The 21,306-nt window shown below is 43.7% G+C and overlaps 1 protein-coding gene across 2 annotated transcripts in view; it reads right to left on the bottom strand.

Moving 5' to 3' along the window:
• SIGLEC1 (sialic acid binding Ig like lectin 1) overlaps window positions 1-19,764 on the bottom strand; it is a 68,243-nt gene extending 48,479 nt beyond the window's left edge. Inside the window, exons 1-5 of one of the 2 annotated variants that reach the window (XM_061583643.1) lie at window positions 19,529-19,764; window positions 9,978-10,060; window positions 6,892-7,251; window positions 4,173-4,469; window positions 1,470-1,733 (exon numbers count right to left, since the gene is read on the bottom strand). In XM_061583643.1, coding sequence (XP_061439627.1) covers window positions 1,470-1,733; window positions 4,173-4,469; window positions 6,892-7,251; window positions 9,978-10,026 — 970 coding nt within the window. In that variant the 5' untranslated portion in view covers window positions 10,027-10,060; window positions 19,529-19,764. Of the gene's footprint in view, window positions 1-1,469; window positions 1,734-4,172; window positions 4,470-6,891; window positions 7,252-9,977; window positions 10,061-11,432; window positions 11,585-19,528 lie in introns of those variants that run through there. The other variant, XM_061583642.1, reaches the window with a different exon arrangement.
• Window positions 19,765-21,306: the final 1,542 nt, after the last annotated feature.

Below are 21,306 nucleotides of genomic sequence, written 5' to 3'. Positions count from 1 at the left end.
TCCTCCCCACTGAGCTATACCAGCTGTCTTGCAGCTCCATCTACCACAATCTAAATGAAGCCGGTTGGGCATATTTGTCCATTTGATTTGGCCACTCGGTTAAGTTTCGTTGCATCTTTCAGAAGATGCCACCTCCACCTCCAAGCTCATTCTGCCTTGTGGGTGGAAGAAGCAGAAGAGGACACACCAGTGGTGACTGGTTCCCATTGGGACTGGCGGGGCGGAAAGCAGAGAGCCCAACAACAGCTGGAGCCAGAGCCAATGGCAGGCAGAGCCAAACTGCTCCAGGTTTTGTCCCCACCCTCCTCTCTGCAGAGTTCTACAACGGCAACACTGAGACAAAGGAGCAGGAGGAAATTGACCGTCAGTGCCACCCCCTGGATTGGTTGTAAGTAAGAAGGCAGGCAGGTGGGGGCTGCTTGAGGGCAGCTGAGGTCGGTGGGGCAGTTCCCTCATGTGCCCTCATGGACCAGCCTCCCCTGGGACGTATCATGCCACAAGGAATGGAAGCAAGGCAAACATTTGGTGCAATCCAAAGTAATGAAGGAAACCTAAACAGGAGGCTATCTTTTATTCATTCATTCATTCATTCATATCCCACCCTTCCTCCCAGCAGGAGCCCAGGGTGGCAAACAGAAATGCTAAAAACACTTCAAAACATCATAAAAGACCATCAAATACATTAAAACAAAACAACATTAAAAACATTTTTAAAAAACTTTAAAAACATCTTTTTTTAAAAAGGTTAAAAACATATTATTAAAGAAAACATATTAAAAGCAATTCTAACACAGACACAGACTGGGATAGGTCTCAACTTAAAAGGCTTGTTGAAAGAGGAAAGTCTTCAAAAGGACCCGAAAATAGCAGAGATGGCGCCTGCCTAATATTTAAGGCAGCCTTTGCCAACTTGGTGCCCTCCAAGGTTTTGGACTACAACTCCCATCAGCTCCGGTCAGCACATCATCAGATTATCTGGCTGGTACCAGGGTGGCGAAGGCTGTCTTGAGGCAAAATGCACCATTGCCAATCATGCCAGGGTTCAGTGAAGGTGAATGGACAGTATTATCACTTCAAAGCCACCTTGCCCGTCCTGGTGCCTTCCTGATGCTGTGGAACTGCAACTGCTACCAGCGCTTCCACCGTCTGAGGCTGATGGAAGTTTAAGTCCCAAACCTTTGGAAGGGACCAGGTTGGTGAAGGCTGGTGTATAGGATTCTAATTAAGCCCTGCTGTTGCATATTTCATTGACTTGCAGGATATACCTTAATTGCCTTGGGCTATTTGCAGTTTTTGCAGGTGCCATTAAAAACGCGCAAGAGTGCATCGGACGCAAGCAAAGGTCCCTACTTTTCATGGGGAAAGCACAAACAAAAGTGAAAGTGGAAACCATAAGGGATGGAGCCCACTCATAATTTCCCACAGGTGCCATCTGCTTACTCTCCAGAAGGTTTTAAGATATAACTCACAGAAAACATAGAGTGTTACTCCTTCGGCTACCCCAGTGCCCACAGAGTTTTCTGCCTCACAGCGGTACAGGCCGTAATCCTCACGAGAAGCACTCTGGATGGTTTTAACTGCCTCATTTCCACAGGAGGCGCCGTCTTTGAACCACCTGTAGGCTGTGACGTCTGGGTAGCTGCTGTGAACAGTGCACGTCAGAGACACAGCATCGCCCACTCTGATGTTCTTTGTGGACGGGTTCAGGGACACTTTTACGCCTTTGGGGGAATCTAAGAGCAAATAGAAAAGGTGCAGAAAAGGAACAATGGCTGGCTGAAGACAGCATTCATTCTCTCAAGCTTTGCGACCACCAACCTGAACCCATCATGGAGGAAGGGAGGGAGGGAGGGAGAGAGGGAAGGAAGGAAGGAAGGGAGGGAGGGAGGGAGAGAGAGAGAGAGAGAGAGAGAGAGAGAAAGAGGGAGGGAGGGAGGAAGGAAGGAAGGAAGGAAGGAAGGAAGGAAAGCTGCCTTCTCCTCAGGTCTGGATTGAACCAAAGCATGGGTGGGGAACTTCAGGCCCTGGACCCAAATGCGGCCCTCCAGGCCTTTCCAGCTGGCCCTTGGGACTCTCCCCAGGACATACCCTCACTGGCTGTGGTTCATGCCCTCCTCAAGGGCTTTTGCCTAGATGGAAAGTGTCCTTGAACTGTGATAATGAAGAGATGTGTCTGCAGAAACGTCTCACTTTTGCTTGGTCTACTATAAGAGTTGCACCTTTGCCCTGCCCACTTTTAACATCTGGCCATGCTCACCTCTGGCAGGCGGCCCCTGGGAGGGCCCTGAGGTTGAAAAACGTTTTCCATCCTTGAATGAAGGGGAACGACACGGATGGAGGAAGTGGGCCATTTTCGCTGTAGTGTGGCTGATAATGCATGTAGTATGCTATAGTATAAACGTTCAGGTAAATCCAGTGGCAATTTAGCTACAGGCTATCAAAACTGTACATAGAATGCAAAGCATTTGCGCTACACAAACCAACCAACAAGCCCAGTCCCCTAGATCTTTTCCCCTATAGGACAGAAAGCAGCTGTCTGTGACACAAAGTGATTAGAACATAAGGACATAAGAAGAGCCTGGCTGCTGGATCAGGCCAGTAGCCCATCTAGTCCGGCATCCTGTTCTCACAGTGGCCAACCAGGTGCCTGGGGGAAGCCCGCAAGCAGGACCCGAGTGCAAGAACACTCTCCCCTCCTGAGAATTCCAGCAACTGGTTTTCAGAAGCATGCTGCCTCTGACTAGGGTGGCAGAGCACAGCCATCACGGCTAGTAGCCATTGATAGCCCTGTCCTCCATGAATTTGTCTAATCTTCTTTTAAAGCCATCCAAGCTGGTGGCCATTACTGCAGCTTGTGGGAGCAAATTCCATAGTTTAACTATGCGCTGAGTAAAGAAGTACTTCCTTTTGTCTGTCCTGAATCTTCCAACATTCAGCTTCTTTGAATGTCCATGAGTTCTAGTATTATGAGAGAGGGAGAAGAACTTTTCTCTGTCCACTTTCTCAATGCCATGCATAATTTGATACACTTCTGTCATGTCTCCTCTGACCCGCCTTTTCTCTAAACTAAAAAGCCCCAAATGCTGCAACCTTTCCTCATAAGGGAGTTGCTCCATCCCCTTGATCATTCTGGTTGCCCTCTTCTGAACCTTTTCCAACTCTATAATATCCTAGACAGACAGCCTAAGCCAATAAGCAAGCAGTGGAGGATGGGAATGGTCAGGGATCTCAAGGAATGGATGGGGGCTGCTGCTATCTCCCTAGGATTTGCCAACTGAGGTGGCTCCATCACTCCACCTAATTGTTCTTATGTCCACAAACAGTGAAAAACTGGCCCTGTGCCTGGATTAAACCAAACCGCAACATACAAGGAAGGGAATTTAGGGAAAGCCATTTAAAGTCCCAAACAGCCTGGAATCAGAACATCTCAAGATGTTCTACAAGCCTGCTGCAGAATCCTGCACTAACTTGGAGGCCCTCTTCATACTCAGGTATCAGGGCCTTCTCAGTTGTGGCACACAGAAGGATCTGGAACACCCTCTCAAGAAAGGTCTGTTGCCATCACCTGACCCCCTCCCTGCCAGGTTTTAGACAGGCTGTGAAGACCATTTTACTCCAGTGGGCCTTTAGTCCCTTTAAACAGTTGTTTAGTCTGTTTTAGCATGATGTCTTTCCAAATTTTGTTTAATTTATTATACAAACTATAAACTACTTGGAATATTTCTGTGTAGAAAGACAGGGCAAATAACAACAACAACAACAATCAATAATAAATGACAGTAATATTAATAATTATATTTGGTATAAACTTTCATCTTGCATTTTCATTATTATGATATTGTATTGTTTTTGTAAGCAACCTTGAATAGTCCTGTGTAGAAAAGGGGAATAATAATATAATAATAATAATAATAATAATAATATTGCCCCGTCTTTCTACACAGGAGTATTCCAGGTTGCTTACAAAAACAATACAATACCATGAAAATGCAAGATAAAAAGTTTTACAAAATGTAATAATAATGATGATGATGGTGATGATGATAATGATGTATTTATGCCCTGCTTTTGTGCACAGGATATTTTTTTTGGCAGTAGCAGCAGCAGCTGTTGTTGTCATGCCCACAGTGCTGCCCCGGCTGGCCCCATTGCCCTCATCTAGGTCCACTCACGTTTCACACTGAGTTTGATTTTCCCTGCTCTTGCTTGCTCCCCGACAGACACCTCGCAGCTCATCTGCCGGTTGTGGTACTTCCAGGAGAATGAAGTGCTCAGAGTTTGCTTCCTGAGGCCCGCCGTGGTGTCCAGTTGGACCATCCCGGACACAAACGAGGTCTCCATGTCATAGCCCAGCCATCTCAGGGAGATGCTGTCGTGGGGACAGACATATGGACTGGAGCAGTTGAAGCTCACTGGCACCCCTTCATGCAGGTCCTCTGGGGAGGCAATGGTGGGGACGTTGGGCGTGTCTATGGAAGAAAGTCAAAATAATGGGCTTAGTATGGGGATAATTAGGTATGGACAAACCTATCAATTTCTATTTCTCTCAGTTTCTCATTTTTCCAATCCAATTTTTCCAATTTTAAAAAATTCAGTTCTCCACATTTTTGCAATAATTCACTTTTTAAAAGATCCTCATGAAAATTCATCAGCATATTAGTGAACATTTCACCTCATATATACAGTTTTGCAATTAATTTACCCTAACACAACACATTTCTGAATGTTATTGTCGATAATATATGCATTTTTGTATGCATTGGTTGGAGAACTTTATTACAAAATTCAGAGAAATCTTGAAGCACAATTGTGTGTTCAGTTTGCATATTGGTCTGAGAAGCGCAAATGAGACTGTTCCTCATTAAAATGCAAACAAAATCGAGTTTTCCCCCCACCCCTAATGAGCACTGCCGTCTTCTGAGTGAGGAAGAATAGCTCTTTGTCCTTTCACATAATGGCATGCATTTTCATTTACTGAAAACATCTCTATGCTGCCCTTTCAATGATTTCAAGGCAGCTTGCAAAAACTGAAACAAGAATTAAAGCACAATAATTACAAACAAAACGAACAGCAGGTTAAAGTGCAATTCAGAGTCAAAGAATTGAAAATACTTAAGACAGTAAAAATGTTTTAAAATTATTATTATTATTATTATTATTATTAATAATAATAATAATAATAATAATAATAATAATAATAATAATAATAATAATAATAATAATAATAGGTTCTGACCAGGGATGGGGGGAAATTCAATTTAGTTCATATTTAAAGTGGAATCTATCAAATGTGCACGTTCTGAAACAATTTGAGAACCAAAACACAGCCATCCTTTGAAATTCACATTTATTTGAGTTTTGCAGTGCAGTTCTCCAACCAAGCAATGTTTACAACAAGGCCTATATTGGGGAGAAATGGGCATAAAAATGAATCTATTAGCCAAAAACATATAAGAATGCATTATATTAAGAGAAATTGCTTGCAAAAATGTGTACGTCAGTCAAAACTGCATACAAAAATATGTTTATTAAGATAAATTCACGCTAAAATGCTGAGGAATTTGCATGAGATTTTTTTTTTTAATCACAAATTGCTGTGGAACTGAATTTAAGACTGAAAAAATGAGAAACGGAGAGAACCGAAACGGACACCCTTGTATCCCTAGTTTTGACTCCAGCTTTTTCCTTTGGTTCTCTTGATTTCTGGGTTCTCCCTGAGTGGCTTTGGCTCCGCTCTGATATTCAGCAAACAGCAGCCAGAGACTCTTTGGGCTGGCTAACTAACCCGTGGCCTGCAAGCCGTATCTGGGCCACCAAGCTGCAAGAAGTGGCCTACCAGCCTGCACATCTCTCTAACCAACAAAGAAGTGAAGGTTAACCCACAGCGCATGCTTGACAGGATTTTTAAATATAGAATTGATGGAGCCAAGGCTTAAATACAACAAATATGCTTACGTTACAGATTTCAGCATTAATTAGCTTAGCTCAGGAGTTTTGGTAGGAAAGTCCTGGCAAATGTCTAGGTCAAAGATAGGAATGAGGAACCAAGTTGAGGACACGTGCACGGGGTGTACCGGAAGACCACATTTGTGTGCAAGCCACAAGGCGAACTGGATGAAAGGTTATCACCGAGGGGAAGATAAAAATCTATTAATTCTTCTTCTTCTTCTTCTTCTTCTTCTTCCTTTTTTTCAGAAAGGTGAACTCAAAGCAACTTACAAATACAAACATTAAAAGACAGAGTAAAAACAATCTTTGAGAACTCCCAGGTTCCCAGGGATCAAATCACCCCTGTGCTTTATTGACTCCACTGGCTCCCAATTTGTTTCTGGGCCCAGTTCAAAGTGCTGGTTCTGACCTTTAAAGCCCTAAACGGCCTTGGACCAATGTACCTGAGGGACCGCTTAGGCCCATATGTACCTGCTCGTGATTTAGGTTCAGCTGCCTCTGGGCTCCTCTGCTTGCCTGGAATGAAAGATGTGAGACTGGCAGGCAGGCGGGAGAGAGCCTTTTCAGCCATGGCCCCCAAGCTCTGGAATACCCTACCCCAAGAAGCCTGCTCTGCTCCCTCCTGGATGGTATTCCGGAGACTTCTGAAAACTGTCTTGTTCCGGAGAGCATTTGGGAGGGACTACAGGCAGAGCCTGAAACTGATTTTATTTCCCCCTGCTTTTAGTTTTACCTCTTTAGCTCCCTTTTAACATCACTCCCCTAGATTTCTCAATTTGTATTTTATGTATTTTTACCTATTTTAATGTTTTTAATATTTTTATTGTGTGTGATTTTATTGTGAACTGCCCTGAGTGCCCTGATGTAGGGTAAAAGGGCGGGATAGAAATATTTTAAATAACAAACAAACAAACTTTCATGGGCAAAGTCTTGACTACTTACCAGTGACGGTCAACTCAACCCCTTTTTGATCGGACCACCGGTTCCCCTCGCTGATTTCAAACCGGAAGTAGTACTTGCCACTATCTTCATTTGTCACATTTCTCAGGACCAAGGTGCAGTTTTGTGCAAGAGGGTCACCCAGCAGTTTTGTGCGGCCTCGAAATTGGGCCTCGACACTGTCTGGAGTCGCCGAATGGTAAACCACAGTACGCTCGCTTGTGGGGCCTTTGTACCAGATGGCTGTGATGCTCCCTGTAACGGCTACATCACTGGGGTAACTGAAGGTGCATGGGATCAAGACACAGGAATCTCTAACGCTCCACAAATGTTCGGGGTATGTGACACTCCATGAAGCAAAGGCTGCATCAAGAAGAAAACAACATTCAAGGAGGTGGAGAAGAAAATGAAAGGGAAATGTCGTGATGGTCATTCTCACTCTTGTGGAGTATATCTACACCAGGGTTAGCCAATGTGGTGCCTTCCAAATGTTGTTGTACTCCAACTACCAACAGCCCTAGCCTGCTTGGCCAATAGTCAGGGATGATGGGAGCTGTAGTCCACCAACATTTGGAGGGCATCATTCTTGATTTATACTATACTTTTGCTCTTGTTGTTTTCCCCATAGTCAAAGAGTGCATCCAGACTGTCACTATTTTGGGAGACGGTTTTAAGCACCTACCAGAAATTTAGGTTTGTGCAATGAAAGTGGATTAAAGTGGTCTGTTGCCTTAGTGCAGGGGTTTCCAAAGGTATGGTCTGTGGGCCAGCAGTGGGCCACTAGCTTCATTCAGGTGGTCCTTGAAATGTCTGGGATTTGTGTCTGAAAATGGGAAATGGCTCATCCATCACATGGAATATTTGTATTGCTTTTTAACCTGTGTTTTTATCAATTATTTTGTGTCTTATATTTATTTATTTATTTGATTTATATCCCACCCTTTCTCCCAGTAGGAGCCCAGGGCGCCAATATTGCATCTTATTGTATTACAGTTTGAATTCTACGGAACTACAATTGCTACAACAGACCGAAAAATCATTATGTGGCCCGCCAAGACCCCCAGCAATTTTCAAGTGGTCCAATGGCGGAAAGTTTGGAGACCGCTACTCTAGCACAACAAATCCACTTTTAAGAAAAAGAGCTTTTTCCAGCCAGGAAAGTGATGTGGAAATGCACCAAAATGTGTGAAATGAGCTCATGATTAATGGGAGGACGTGTCAACACCCCACAAGCAAAGCTCTCTTTACTGACTGCCTAAAGACAGAAAGAGAGGAAAAGGCCTAGCAGGAAGAGGTTCCAAACTCATGCCAAAATTTGTGTTGTCTTTATACTGGCTTAATTATCATGGCTTCCCTCAAAGGATTCTGGGAACTTTAGTCTGGGGAAGCTGCTGGAAATTCTCTGCTAATCCCCACAAGCCCCTCTCACAGAACTGTAGTCTACAGGGTTCTCAGAGGAGGAGAAGGAGGAATGATAGCTAGTCTATAGTCTGCCGCGTGGAAAGATCCTGCTGCTTGACTAGAACAGGGGTTCATTTAAGTGGAGCCAGTGGACCCTGGTGGCGCCGATGTCAGCGCTGAAAGCATCTTGGACATCTCCTTGAAGGTTCGGACTAAAACCTGGAATGGATTCACTGCCCCACTGACATCAGCATCACCCGCCTCCACTGAGTTCTCTTCCAGAACTTGCTTGTATTGCCAAATCTCAGCCCTGAAGTAATGATGAGAAGGGAATCTCTGAGGACGTGCAGAGTGCATTCCTTCAGCCAGTCTGTGCTCTGACTTATTCAAGATCAGGAACTGAAGGTTCCTGGTTTAAGAGGGTGGCTGGAAAGGTACAGTCAGTTCCCAGCACCCCTGTTTTTCCAAACTGGCCTGCAGCAGGGGTAGATAAAAGGTAGGTCATAGCCCACTTGCTGGAGGGGCCGTCGCTCAGTGGCAGAGCGCGTCCTTTGCATGGTGTATGTCCCAGGTTCAATCACTGGCAGCATCTCCAGTTTTAAAAAGGGATGATGGAGAAGACCCTTCTCAGAGTACACCAGAGGGAGCCAATGAGATGCCCTCCAGGTGTTGCTGGACTCCATCTCCCATCAGCCCCAGCCAGAATGGCCAACGGTCAGGGATGATGGAAGCTGTAGTCCAACAACATTTGGAGGCCACCACATTGTCTCCCCTTGGAGCAGATAGCACTGAGCTAGAAGGATCAACAAGTCTGATGTGCTATAGGGCAGCTTCTTAAATTCCAGTGATATACCATGGCCTGGGTTAATCTCTGGTGGAACATCTATGCCTCCAAGATGCTGAGATGTTGAGCTCAAACCACCTGTAAAAGTGGCAACACCAATCTGCATGGCCAGCATAATAATAATAATAGTTGTTTTTATTAGAGCCGAGGTTTGCAACATTTACAGCATTCGAGGAAGGGGGCATATGTGAGTGATTGTGAGTTATCAGACCTGTGTGTTGTCTTATATGACAAGGATAAATCATGCACGCAAATAATCAGGCATCAAAAGGTGTGCAATGGGATACACATCCTGTAAAAAAATTATGGTATTCAAAAGTTCAACAAGTAGAAGGGTGCTCTGAAGATGCCCCTTGGCTGGGAGTTTGTTTGGTTCAGAACCAGCCTTGCCTCTGGACACTCTCTAGACCAGCGTTTCCCAACTAGTGGGCCACCAGATGTTGTTGGACCACAATTCCCATCTTTCCTGACCATTGGCAATGCTGGCTGAGGCTGATGGAAGTTGTGGTCCAACAACATCTGGAGGCACACTGGTTGGGAAAGGCTGCTCTAGACAAATGGCTTGTCCCTGCCATCGGTTAAGAACATAAGAACATAAGAAGAGCCTGCTGGATCAGGCCAGTGGCCCATCTAGTCCAGCATCCTGTTCTCACAGTGGCCAACCAGGTGCCTGGGGGAAGCCCACAAGCAGGACCTGAGTGCAAGAATACTCTCTTCAGAAATAGTGACAATCTCATTCCTCTTCTGAGGATAGCTGACATGGGGCCTGTTAGAGATCACCCATCAGAGGCATCCGTCAGATCCACTCCCAATTAGTATGGGATTTAGTATTTAGCAAACATACCTTGTATGACATAATTGGCAAATACAAAGAGGAAGGGGAGCAAAGACATAGCAGTTCCCGCTGGCTAATCTGATGGCAAATTCCTAAAACAACAAAGCAGAACACCCAGTTAGATTCAAGAGCAATGCAAGGACTGAGACATCTTTGACCATATGGGCCACAACAGGGATGGGGAACATCTCTGGCCCTCCAGATGTTGTTGGATTCCAGCTGCCATCAGCCCAGCATGGGTCAATGCTCCAGGGAGAAGAGAGCTGCAGACAACAGCATCTGGAGGGCCAGAGGTGCCCCCAGTCCCAAAACATAGGAAGCTGTGTTGTGCTGGGCCAAGCCAAGGGTTGCACAGTATTGTCTACTGTTATTGATAGCAGCTCTTCAGGATCTTGAACAGAGAAGGATCTTTCCCTTCACCTGTTAACTGAGAGCATTTTATGTTGGGGGGGCTACCCTGTGTTGATGGACTGCAACTCCCAATGAGGTCCATTGATCATGCTGCCTGGGGATGATCAAAGTTAGAGTCTAACAACATCTGGAGATCTACTAGTTTGCTGCCCCTGTTTTAGGTGGAGATGCGAGGGACTGAGCCTGGCACCTCCTTTGTGCTAAACTGTTGTTGATGAAGATGGTGGTGGGGACATCAACAAGAGCATCATCCCTACCCTTTCCCATTTGAACTGTGTCCATGAGATGGTAAGCCTGCAGGCAGGGACTGTCTTGGTTTTAAGCTTTGTACAGCTTTATAAGAATGGCTGCATACACATGATACATATGAAGCCCAGGATCCTGGGAAGTGTAGTTTACCTATTACAGAGCTACAATTTCCAGCACCATTATCAAACTTCAATTCCCAGGATTCTTTGGGAGAAAGAATGTGCTTTAAAAGTATGGTGTGTATGCAGATATCATCACTGTCATGCGCCCGCCCCTCTCAAGGGTGCAAAGACCATGCTTCAGACCCAATTACCACCCTTAGGGCAATTGTTCTGGAACCCAAATACCAAATTCTCCCTTGCCAAGGTTGTGCAAACTAACACCAACCCTGCAAGGTAGAAAGTAGGCTGCCACCACCCCTGTCACTGGTTCAACTCAAAGCTAGGGGAACTCTGAGCCCAGAAAATAGGTAAACCAAGGTCCTATAAGACAAGAGCCAAATTTACACTCCTTGTCAAGAAACCTCTGGTAAAACCCTACAAATTAGAATTAAGTTTTAACTCCTTTTCTCTTTTGGTAGTTGTGTAGCTGAATGGTCAAGGTGCTGGATTCAGAACCACACTTACCCTCAATGAACACACCAGGTTAAATAGAAGTAGCTTTATTCAAAAAATATAAGTGCACGTTAAAATGTAGCAGCAAACAATTCTTTAAGACCATACACCCAAACAGGGGTTTAGGTACGCATAAGAGAATTCATTCACACAAGAAGAAAATAACCACCTAGCTAACCTATCTACTTACATAGGAGGTAGTTGGATGAAGTCTTGTCTCTCCTGAGAGAGAATAGCATCAGTTGCAAAGCAATGGAACCCTGCGTAGGTAACCTCCCATAGGCACCAGACAGAAGAAACCTTTCAGAACCTTCCTCAGGGAACAACGGCTATGGGTCTCAAGCCCTATACTTAAGGAAAAGAAACCCAACAGTCCAAGATTAATTAACCAATCAGGGGTTTTCTGATGTAATCCTTTTCTAGATGTTTCTCCATTTTTGCGCGCCTTCCAGGCCCCCCTCCCAACGGTGTTTCAGTCTTCACAGGCTAGGATGGCCTTGAGTGCCAGGCTCTTACCAATTAGCACAGATAGCCAGGTGCTTCTGTTTAGGCTTCGGTCCTCAGATGGAAACCGAAACTTAACATTTTTACCCTTTCATAGGCCTGTTTTTCTAACCAGATGGAACTCCCAAGTTCTTTGCACTGAGCCATGATGTTACATATAATTTTAACATTTCATAAAAATATACAAGTTCATGACAATCACCATCATCATCATCATCAACATCATTATTATGTGATGTACTGCCATATAGTACTGTTGACACAGACAATGGCATATATAAACTAATGAATAACTGTTGTGATTCCCAACTGTCCAAAAATAGTCTTCCTCCAGTTACAGTTTTTAGTGAGAACCCTTCCACTGATAAGGGCAAGTTCTAGCGAACCAGTGACATCACATCCGGGCTTTTGTCAAATGGCTGCAGCATGTCACATGGTAGAGTTGCCAGGTTCAGGGCCTGAGAATGATCCTCTATCTTTAGGAGAAGTTTGGAGGCTGGGCCTGGCAACCAAGAGGTCTTCTGTATCTTTAAAAGTTGTGCAGGGGGAAGGGAGAATTCCACCTTGTGGTTTTTCCCATTACAGGGTTGCAAGAACACCTGCACTTGGCTGACTTTCTCTTCTCCTAAAGATACAGGATCAGTCTCAGGCCCTGAGCCTGGCAACCCTAGACATGCGTGAGACATGTCACTGAGGCCCAAAATAGCAACGAGGCCCTGGTGACATCCTTCCGGGAGAGGAGGAAGGGGGTATTGCTCCGTCACCCACTGGAAACATCCCATCTGTTTCCTGGACTCAGCCCTCCACTCCATCGTCCGACTGAGTTTCGTTTCTCCTCCACTGGTGCTATCCATCTGACCCCAAAGCCCAAGTTTCAGTTTAACCATCTCTGGTGGTGGCAGTAGCAACAGGACCTGACCAAGAAAGACACGCCTCCAGTGGCAATGAGTGTGGCTTTTTGTTAGGCTCTGAAATCAGTCTGCTTGAGCAATCAACAGCCAATGGCAAAACCTGTCAACATCTCCGGCCTTTCCCTTGGCAAAGCCTTTCTGTGGTCCTAAAAGGGATGACCCTGGAAACCACTTGCTGAGGCCCTACATTGGGAATTTAGGGTTCACATTTGGTTTTTAAAAATATTTATTTATTCTTACATTTATATCCCACCGTTTCTGCAAGAGCTCAATGTGCCATTCATTGTTCTCCTCCCTCCCCATTTTATCCTTGCAACAGCCCTGTGAGGTAGGCCAAGAGACTGTGATTGGCCGAAGGTCACCCAGTGAGGTTTGAGCCAGGCCCTAGTCTGACACTCTAACCACTACACCAGCTGGCTCTTTTAGTGTTATGAGAAATCATCCTTGTTGGGGAAATGCTGGTCACTTTTTTACGATGACACACATCGCCTGCCAAAACAAAACTTAGACAATTAACTGCATATGCTTTAGTTAATTAACCTACTAAATGAATCAACTATATCTGCATATATTTGAATGCGAGAAAGAAAAAATAGTTCTAGAAACAAAAGCATACTTTGTTTTTCTTTAATGTCACATATCTGAGGCATCATCTGAGTGGCAGAATTCCCTATTCTGCTCCATGCCATCTGCTGTTTTAGTAGTACTTTAAAACTTTGGCAAATCTGTTCACCGATGCATTGGGGAGGGAGTGCCCAATTAACACCAGTTTGACCACCGTGGCTTCCCCCAAAGAATTCTGCAGACTGATGTTTGGTGAGGATGCTGGGAATTTTCCATTAGTGATCTTCAGCCCCCTTCCACCTCACAGAAATAAGGCTTCCCAGGGAGAGGAATGCCTCTGATGCCAGGTGAAGTCCAGATACTCTATGAGTCTGTCTAGAGCGTGGATGGGGAACTTTTGACCCCTCAGATGTTGATGGCCTACAGTTACCCTCATCCCTAACCATTGGCCATTCTGGTTGGGCTTGATGGGAGCAGGACTCTTAACAACATCTGGAGCCCCCCTCGCTCCCGCCCTCCAGGTTTCCCATTTCTGGTCTGGGGAATTGTGCGGTCTTCTTCTTTCTTCCAGAAAGCTAGGGTCAGGACCTGGTTAAGAGGTGTTCTAAATCAGGGGTGTGCATGTCATCTGCCCCTTGGGCCTAATTTGGCCCACACGGCAATTTCCCTGAAATCCTGCCCCCCCTCGATGCCATATCTAACATTACTAGAGACATGGATGCCAAGGCACTGTTGGGAGCCTTAAAATGTACTTCCCACTGTCCATTTGCAAGGGAGGCCAATCAGCTGACTGGCAGTAAGAGCGAGACCCCTGGAAACAACTCATTCCATGCCCCCGAAGCAAGGCTTGAAGAGACTGTCAATAGTGACTTCAAGCTTATCAGACTGGCTGCGCTACAGTATTCCCCACTGGCAGTAGAGACAGGTGGCTCCAATATCAGTAGGGTAGTGAATCCACTCCAGGTTTTAGTCCGAACTTTCAAGCAGCTGCCCAAACTGCTAAAAGCTGAAAGCGCCTTGGGCAGCTCAGACTAAAACCCAGGGAGCAGGACTCGAAGTCACCTTGGCTTGGATTTTCTGTTGTAGCGTGGCTTGCAGAGCTGCAAAGGAGTGACATCAAAGTGACATCAAATAATCAAAGTGGCCCATTGGCGGGACTTCCCAGGAGGATCCCTACGCCTGTGCAGCCTCTGAGACGAGCTCCGTCTTGGATGAAACTTATCCAGTTTAAATTCAGTCAGAAGGCTCTTTTCTGACTGGGAATAATTTCTTCCGGATAAGGAAGAAACGTGAGATTTCCCACACAGCTTTGTTTTGATTGTTGGAGTCTGGAGTTCGTCAGAATTGTCTGTCTTCCAGCAGCTCAGACAGAGCGAGGATTTTTATGCTAGCTCAGCTGGATAAGTGACCCGTTTTTTTTATACGGATTAACAGGCAAACATCCTCCTGTCTACATTCATCATTTTCTTATCTATACAGCTAAAGAGATTTATCAAAGTAACAGCAATTGAGATAACCTAGGTGAGGTAAGACTTTCCTTTTTTTATTCACGGAACTAAGGGGGAAGAAAATATAAATAGCTTATCTTTTTTTTTTATTGCAAAAAGCTGACATGGAAAATAGCATTTTAAAGATTACAACAGACGGGAGATTTCTGATTGGAAGAGATAAGAAATCTTTTTGATTTATAAGACTTTTGTGTAATATATGGCTGGGACTATTTTTCCTGATCTACTTTTTTTTTTGACGAATCTGCTCATTCTCTCTGCTACTAGTTATTTGGACACTGTGAACTAAAGCCGTTCTTACACTTCTGGGCAGATAAGAGATAAGGGCTGTCTAGCGTGTGACGTTAGTTGGTTGGAAAGATTAACTCCTTAGTAACTGGTTAAAGAAATAAGCTGCTCTTTGTTTGGGACATTGAAAATTGAAGGAGTTTTGTTCCTTTGGCTTTAAGAATGACAATTAAGAAGATCATGGATGTACAAGAAGGGACTTTATCTCTAGACATGTTTCAGAAAATAATGAATGGGATTAACTCAATAAAACAAGAACTGAGAAATAATAGACAAGCGTGGAGAATTGAATTTCACGAAATGAGACAGGAGCTGAAAGAAACTCAGGATTCTATGAGAAAGGAGAATAAAGATAGATCTGGAAAACAAAAAAAGGATGAAAGAGAAATTAAAGGCAAGGTTCAAACTATGGAGATTGGCTTAATTATGGACATGAAAAAAGATTTGGATTTCCTGGCTGTGATGGATCCTGGAGACAAATATTACAGTTTGGAATTCAGCACTGTCCCTGAAGGAATTGAAGAGATTGGAGATAAAGATATTATCGGTTCAAAAAAATTCCTGGACTGGAAGGATTTGATGGAACTTGAAATGGAGAAAGTTAACAGAATTAATCCCTGTTTTGTGTCAATGGAAAAATCTTGAAAAGAGATGTACTAGTGTATCATGTGGAAAAGAGGAACAGAGATGCGGCTTTGCAACAATACTTCAGTGATAAGTTTGGATTTGATGGCAAGAAAATATCTGTGATGGAGGAAATTCCTATCAGACTTTTATTATATCACTATGACAGCAAGATTTTTGGGTGCGTAAAGATGGAAGATGGAAGATGGACCCAATATGGATAATGACAGAAGAGCGATTTAAAATTACTGGACTTAGTAGATTTGATTTGGATTAATTGATATGTTTATTTAGTAAAAAAAAATGATTGATATATATCTCAAGGATTGGAAACTTCTCTTTGACTTTTTGTGGAAGATTAAAATGATAGGATGTTAATGAGATTTGAAACTAACTAAGATAACCGCTGGAGGAAGGTGATTTTATAATCTATTAAGAGATAGGTTTGTTATACATTATAGATTTAGAGCTGAATTATAGCGATTTGAAATTACTGGACTTAGTAGATTTGATGAGTTGGATTAACTGGCATGTTTATTTAGAAAAAAAATTGATTGACATATATCTCAAGGATTGGAAACTTCTCTTTGACTTTTTGTGGAAGATTAAAATGATATGATGCTAATGAGATTTGAAACCAACTAAGATAACTGCTGGAGGAAGGTGATTTTATAATCTATTAAGAGATAGGTTTGATATATATTATAGATTTATAGGTGAACTATGACAAATCGGAAGTCAATATTCTTTCTTTTATATATATATATATATATATATATATATATATATATATATATATATATATATATATATATATATATATATATATATATATTCTTTTTGTATTGTACTAGTTATTGATTTGTGTTGTTTTCTTTTTGTATTGTTTTGGTTTTGAAAATTGGAATAAAAATTAATTGCAAAAAAAAAAAAAAAGTGGCCCACTGGCGGGTAGGGGAACCCAGGAACTTGCCCGTTGGCCAGGTCCATTTCCCTGCCCCTGTTCTACAGACGGACAGAGTGTATCTTCGTAGAATTAGGGGCTAACCCAGATAATCTCCCTTTCCAGTCATCCTAATCAAGAGTGTTGAAAATTGGTCTCTATGTGTGAATGCTGAGATTGCATTTCCTCCCATGCTTTCAGAAGGACTAAGCAGAGGAGTAAAGGACACTGTCGGGCTTGGCCTAGAGCGAGCGAGCAGTGTGATTATTCTAGCTCTGTTTCGAAACACCCTAGAGGCCCTTGGGTGGCCCAGTCACTCGCTCTTGGCCTGACCTATTTCACAAGGCTGCAGCAAGGCTAAAATGCTTCTCCGTAATGTTGTGGGAGGAAAGTGGAACATGGGGGATAAAGAATCAAGCCCTTATTGTCTATCCATGCCCTTCATTCAAATTTAAAAATGTTCTTCCGGTTTCATCTGGGAATTTTATAGCACCAGAAAGAACACATCAAATTTGATTGAATGCCATAGTGTGACAATAGAAATAATAATAATAATAATAATAATAATAATAATAATAATAATAATAATAATAGATTTATATCCCACCCTTCCTCCCAGCAGGAGCCCAGAAATGGCAGAGTGTGTGGTTTCTGTCTTTTGTTCCCTTGTTATCCCTGGAGATGCCTCCGCAGAGCAGTTTGTTTATCGGTTTATTATTGATTTATTATGTTTATATCCCACCTTTCCTCCAAGGAGCTCACGGTGGCATACCTGGTTCTTCCCCTCACCTTTTTATCCTCACAACAACCCTGTGAAGTGGGGATTCGAACCCTGGTCTCCCCGGTCCTAGTCCAACACCCTAACCGTCACACCACACTGGCTCTTTTGCTTCACAGTTGCTTCAGTCACCTTCCCAGCAGCCTTTCTCTCCATCACAAATAAAAGACCTTCTGAGCAAAGCAAGGTGCTGCAGCCGTGGCTGCCCTTAGAGGCGACTCCCTGGATCTGAATCCAGGACGACTTGCTGCAAGTGGGCTTAAGCAGAGTGCAGCTGTGCCAACATCCATCCCTGGAGCCAAGGGGGTACATTAGAGGCATGTCCGAAGGGGCACCATGCATGCTGTTTGCACTGCATTGCTGTCAACGTAATGCTCACTCAAAGGCACATCCAAATGCACTTTCCCATCAACATTTGAATTTGCAGCTGAATCCAGGCACACATTCTACTGAACAAAATGGAGTGCAGCCACACAGGTAGCTCCTGAGCCTTTAGACGGGCTTTCTCAAGCCAACAAGGGAAGGTAGTTTGTGTCTGTTCTGGAATTGCTTTTTAGGATGTTTTTAAAGATCTTTTAAAAATATGTTTTTAAGATGTTTTGTTTTTGAGATGTTTTAAGGTGTTTTGTTCTTTCTTTGACACCCTGGGCTACTTCTGGGAGGAAGGGGGGGGTAGATGTTTGTAACAACAACAACAATAATGTAACCAGGGTGAATGCAGGATCAGAAAAGAATTTAATCTAATCCACTTTTTAAAGCGAAATGACCTATACCAGCCTAATTCACTGATTTGGCACATAGTGTTGTATTCACTTAAATTAATGAACCTCAGTTAGCCATGTCCGTTAACTTCAATGAGTCTACTCTGCATAGGACTAACATTGAATACCACCCACAATTATCTTTTGGATATTGCATATCTCTGAATTTTGCTATTGATAACAGCAACATCCTGTGATTACGTTTGTGTGTGGTGAATGGTCCATCAGACTGAACAACACTTCAGAGAAGAATTAAGAGGCAACACTTTTCAAAGGAGTTAGTTCACACATTCAGCCACCGAGTGCTCGGAAGTCAAGGGATGTTGTTCATCCACACGTGAAGCACTGGTTGCATTGCAAAGCATTGCGTCTGAGGTGTGCAAAATACTGAAATATTGGACTTAACAACCATCTGCTCACACATGCAAGGTAACTCTGTTTCAGTCACCAACTATTGCATATGTACATGTGATTGTGAACCAGGTTTATGGTGCTAGACAGAGATCCTGGACAAGCAAAGACCACCTGACTCCCTCTGGGCAATATTAGAGTAACCCCATTGTGCTGAATAGGATGAAGGCTTCCTTTTAGGAAAATCTCATGGACTGACTTGCAAGCAATTCCTCTTTCTGAACAGTCAATGTCATGGTTTAATGTCTCCACTGCTTAAAACATTGAGCCATATCACGTCCAACTTGAGTCATCCACTTCAAAGAACTCCCAGATATCAAAAGACTTCCAGCCTTTAAGCACCTTCCAGCAGGTCCACAGCTGAGCTGGGAGGATCTGAACCCAATTTCTCAACCTTCATGCTAGACAAGCCACTAGCCCGCATTTATTTATCTGAAATATTTCTGTCCTGCTCTTCCGTGTAAAAGAATGGTTAAAATAAAACATAATTCAAAGACATAAAACAACAGCATAAAATTCAACATAAAACAGCATAAAACAAGGCTGATGAGTCACAAGCAGGATCAAATTCAACTCAGTTCAGTGTTAGCTTGCTTTCAGACAGAGTTTCTCTGTGTAAAGCATTTAGGGGGTATCTCATGCCCTCACAACACACCAGCAAGGTAGGCAGGTAATCCCCTTTGCCATTTTGCAGACAGAAAATACAATGCAAGAGAAGAGCTGATCCAAAGCGATCAAGGCAGTCAGTCGCTTAAGCAGGATTTGAACACAGGTCTGGATAACGGATCACAATTATTTATTTGTTTAATTACTTGTTTATTTCTAGCACCTGTATCCCACCTTTCCATCATAATACCCTTGTTACAGAGCAGCTACATAAATGCAGTAAATAAACAGTCAATGACACTCAAGGTGGCTGGCTACCAATAGTAAAATAAATACAATGACAAAAGCAAAAATCCAGTGTGACGTTACTGAAATGGATCTGTCTTGCCTTCTCTTGGAGAGCACCTCCTGTCATAGATCTCTGTGGTCCTTTGGAACTCTCCACCACCCACACTGAAGCTGCCAATAGATGATGCCTCCTCTTGTTGCTGCTGCTGGACTGCAAATGGGACACTGGATTTTAAGGACAGAGTGGTCCAGGGGAGTGCAAAGCTTCTTGTTTGGGGCAGCTTTATTTGCCTCCAGTTTTGGGAAATCCCCAACCATGTCATCTGCTCTCATTCTGAGCCCAATCACTACAAATGCTCATCAGCACTGATGAGACTCTTGAGGAGGGAGGAGAAGGAGGAAGAGGGGGCTGTTTGCTTGCTTGGGTCAGTGCTGGGCACTGCAGTACAAGATGGATGTTGGTGACATTGGAAGGGATTTAGAGGGGAACAAAAATGATAAACAGTTTCTCAAAGCAAATCCTATGAGGAAAGGCAGAAGGGATACCCTTGCTGGGCGGATTCTTTGCATTATACAATCCCACAGAACAGACAGATAGAAAAATCACAGACGTTGGTCTATTGGGTGCTGTGCTGTCACACAGAGTTAGGAGTAGACTTTGTTTTGAGTGAACCATAACCCTCCATTTTGCCTCTGTCTACATGGGCCTTTCTGATAAGGTAAGATAAGAAGAGTCCTGCAGCTACATCAGGCCAAGGGGCCACTGAGGCCCACATCCTGTTCCCCACAGTGGCCTAGCAGATGCTACAATGGGAACCCCACAAGCAGAGCGGGAAGGCTACCCCCCCCACCTCTCTTTCAGCTGCTTTCCAGCAACTGGTATTATTTCTGAGAGACCCAGTGCTCTGGAGGTAGCACATAGCCAGCATGACTATGTCACTGATTGATTGGTTGGTTGGTTGATTGAAGGATGGCTATGTCACTGATTGATTGGTTGATTGATTGACCAAACAATTAAAAAAAAATTTTTTTTAATTGTATTTCAACTTCACCGTTCATCCACCAGGATCCCAGAATGGTTTACAAGTGGCACATTAAAACAGGAATAAAACCGAGCCTAAAACAATACTTCATAGAAGCATAGAATTGTAGAGTTGGAAGGGGCCTATAAGGCCATCAAGTCCAACCCCCTGCTCAATGCAGGGATCCAAATTAAAGCATCCCCGACAGGTGGCTGTCCAGCTGCCTCTTGAAGGCCTCCAGTGCTGGAGAGCCCAAGACCTTGCTAGGTCATTGATTCCATTGTCGTACCACTTTAAAAGTTAGGAAGTTTTTCCTATGTTCGGGCAAAATATGGCTTCCTGTAGCTTAACCCCATTATTCTGTGTCCTGCACTCTGGGACAACCAAGAAGAGATCTGTGGCAACCTTTCAAGTACTTGAAGAGTGCTTCCCTCAGTCTTCTCTTCTGCAGGCTAAACATGCCCAGTTCTTTCAGTCTCTCCTCATAGGGCTTTGTTTCCAGTCCCCTGATCATCCTTGTTGCCCTCCTCTGAACCTGTTCCAGTTTGTCTGCATCCTGCGGTGACCAGAACTGGATGCAGTACTCAAGATGAGGCTTAACCAGTGCTGAATAGAGGGGAACTAATACTTCAGACGATTTGGAAACTATACTTCTGTTAATGTAGCCTAAAATAGCATTTCCCCTTTTTGCAGCCACATTGCACTGTTGGCTCATATTCCGCTTGTGATCAACGACAATTCCAAGATCCTTCTCACATGTCGTACTGCTGAGCCAAGTATCCTCCATGTTACAACTGTGCGCTTGGTTTCTTTTTCCTAGGTGTAGAACTTTGCACTTATCCCTGTTAAAATTCAT

Source organism: Rhineura floridana, chromosome 9 (assembly GCF_030035675.1).
Source record: "Rhineura floridana isolate rRhiFlo1 chromosome 9, rRhiFlo1.hap2, whole genome shotgun sequence".
Lineage (NCBI taxonomy): Eukaryota > Metazoa > Chordata > Lepidosauria > Squamata > Rhineuridae > Rhineura > Rhineura floridana.
Note: the sequence above shows the minus strand (reverse complement) of the source record. Positions and strands in the feature narration are given on the sequence as shown.